This window comes from Heptranchias perlo, chromosome 11, assembly GCF_035084215.1.
Source record: "Heptranchias perlo isolate sHepPer1 chromosome 11, sHepPer1.hap1, whole genome shotgun sequence".
NCBI classification, from domain to species: Eukaryota; Metazoa; Chordata; class Chondrichthyes; order Hexanchiformes; family Hexanchidae; genus Heptranchias; species Heptranchias perlo.
The window spans coordinates 68237971-68240250 of NC_090335.1; the positions used below are offsets into that span (position 1 = coordinate 68237971).

At 43.4% G+C, this 2280-nt stretch overlaps 1 protein-coding gene across 2 annotated transcripts in view; it reads left to right on the forward strand.

The window, feature by feature from the left end:
• The first annotated feature begins 408 nt into the window (after positions 1-408).
• Positions 409-2280, forward strand: part of LOC137327470 (interferon-induced GTP-binding protein Mx3-like) — a 42713-nt gene continuing 40841 nt past the window's right edge. For both annotated transcript variants that reach the window (XM_067993323.1, XM_067993324.1), the window contains exon 1: positions 409-749. In XM_067993323.1, the coding sequence (XP_067849424.1) occupies positions 744-749 (6 nt within the window). In that variant the 5' untranslated portion in view covers positions 409-743. The remainder of the gene's footprint in view (positions 750-2280) is intronic.

A 2280-nucleotide genomic window follows, 5' to 3' on the forward strand; every position in this document is an offset into this window, starting at 1 on the left:
TCATCTCAGGGTCAAATAGGACGCCAAGGTTGCAAACGGTCTGGTTCAGCCTCAGACTGTGGCCAGGGAGAGGGATGGAGTCGGTGACTGGGGAACGGAGTTTGTGGTGGGGACCGAAGACAATGGCTTCGGTCTTCCCAATATTTAGTTGGAGGAAATTTCTGCTCATCCAGTATGTCAGACAAGCAGCGAGGGATCCGCCACAGTCTCAGCTTAGATCGGCCAAGTCACTTCCTGATTTGTATGGCTCAGGACTGCAAGGGCCAATACATTTATCAGCTCAGCCTTTCAAAGAGTTCCAAATGTTTTTCTCTTGTTGCTAATTCCTAAAATGAACCTTTCTCCCACAAGGTGGCAGTGGCTGCAGCCAGATTTACTTTCAGTTTCAATTCATCAGGAACTGAACTAACGTGGCTAAAACAGCCTGAGTTTCAGGTTCCTGTGAAATGCATATGTTTATACGTCTTCCTCCTCAATCTGTAACACAAAAGCAGGGAGCTCTGCCCAGGCAGTGACACTGACTGTTCTTGCAGTTGCAGCTTGTTTTTTAGGCTGTGAGCTATTGGTTTGAATTTCTGTTTAATTCTCTTTGCAGTGGTTTGGAGATCGGAGTCCAGAGTCCAGAGTGTTGAATCATTTGGGCACCTTATGTTTGCAACAGAATTGTTTAAGAACTCTACCTCTGAGTGATATTACACATTTGCTGGTTTAATTAGAGCTATCCATTTCTGCCTGGCAACCAAATGCAGGTAAGTGTTTCTTTAGCTGGATGGAACAGGTTCACTTAGATATCTTTTGAGGACAACAGATTCATAATTACTTCTACCTTTCTTCCCCCATAAAATGTAAGAACTGTTTTCTAAGTGTAAATGTTTACTTTTTCATGTGATATTATTTCTACTCACCTGTTGTCTTTTAATACTTGTCATGTGTAATTTGCATATTGGGCAGGGAATTTTTCATCGATTATATATTCTGTTCATCTTGTTGCTGTGTAATTTGTTGTTCACATGAGGTCCTGGTGGTTCTGTAGGTCTGTGCCTTTGTAGTTTATGTTGACACTGAGGGAAAGTGGCAAGTTGGATCCAAAATTGGCTCAGTGGCAGGAAGCAAAGGGTAACATACTTGCTCTCGAGGCAGTACAAAGAAGGTTCACTCGGTTAATCCCGGGGATGAGGGGGTGGACATATGAGGAGAGGTTGAGTAGATTGGGACTCTACTCATTGGAGTTCAAAAAAATGAGGGGCGATCTTATTGAAACATATAAGATTGTGAAGGGGCTTGATCGGGTGGATGCGGTAAGGATGTTGCCAAGGATGGGTGAAACTAGAACTAGGGGGCATAATCTTAGAATAAGGGGCTGCTCTTTCAAAACTGAGATGAGGAGAAACTTCTTCACTCAGAGGGTAGTAGGTCTGTGGAATTTGCTGCCCCAGGAAGCTGTGGAAGCTACATCATTAAACAAATTTAAAACAGAAATAGACAGTTTCCTAGAAGTAAAGGGAATTAGGGGTTACGGGGAGCGGGCAGGAAATTGGACATGAATTTAGATTTGAGGTTAGGATCAGATCAGCTATGATCTTATTGAATGGCGGAGCAGGCTCGAGGTGCCGATTGGCCTACTCCTATTTCTTATGTAATGGTCGATGGGTGTTTTTGTGACTGGAAGGCTGTTTCCAGTGGGGTTCCCCAGGGCTCAGTACTAGGTCCCTTGCTTTTTGTGATATATATTAACGATTTGGACTTCAATGTAGGGGGCATGATTAAGAAGTTTGCAGATGATACAAAAATTGACCATGTGGTTGATAGTGAGGAGGAAAGCTGTGGACTGCAAGAAGATATCAAAGGACTGGTCAGGTGGGCAGAAAAGTGACAAATGGAATTCAATACAGAGAACTGTGAGGTAATACATTTGGGGAGGGTAAACAAGTTAAGGGAATACACAATAAATGGAGGATACTGAGAGGTGTAGAGAAAGTGAGGGACTTTGGAGTGCATGTCCACAGATCCCTGATGGTAGCAGGACAGGTAGATAAGGTGGTTAAGCAGGCATAAGGAATACTTTCCTTTATTAGCCGAGGCATAGAATATAAGAGCAGGGAGGTTATGCTGGAACTGTATAAAACACTGATTGGGCCAGAGCTTAATTACTGTGTACAGTTCTGGTCACCACTTTACAGGAAGGATGTAATTGCACTAGAGAGGGTACAGAGAAGATTTACGAGGATGTTGCCAGGACTACAGAATTTTAGCCATGAGGAAAGATTGGATAGGCTGGGG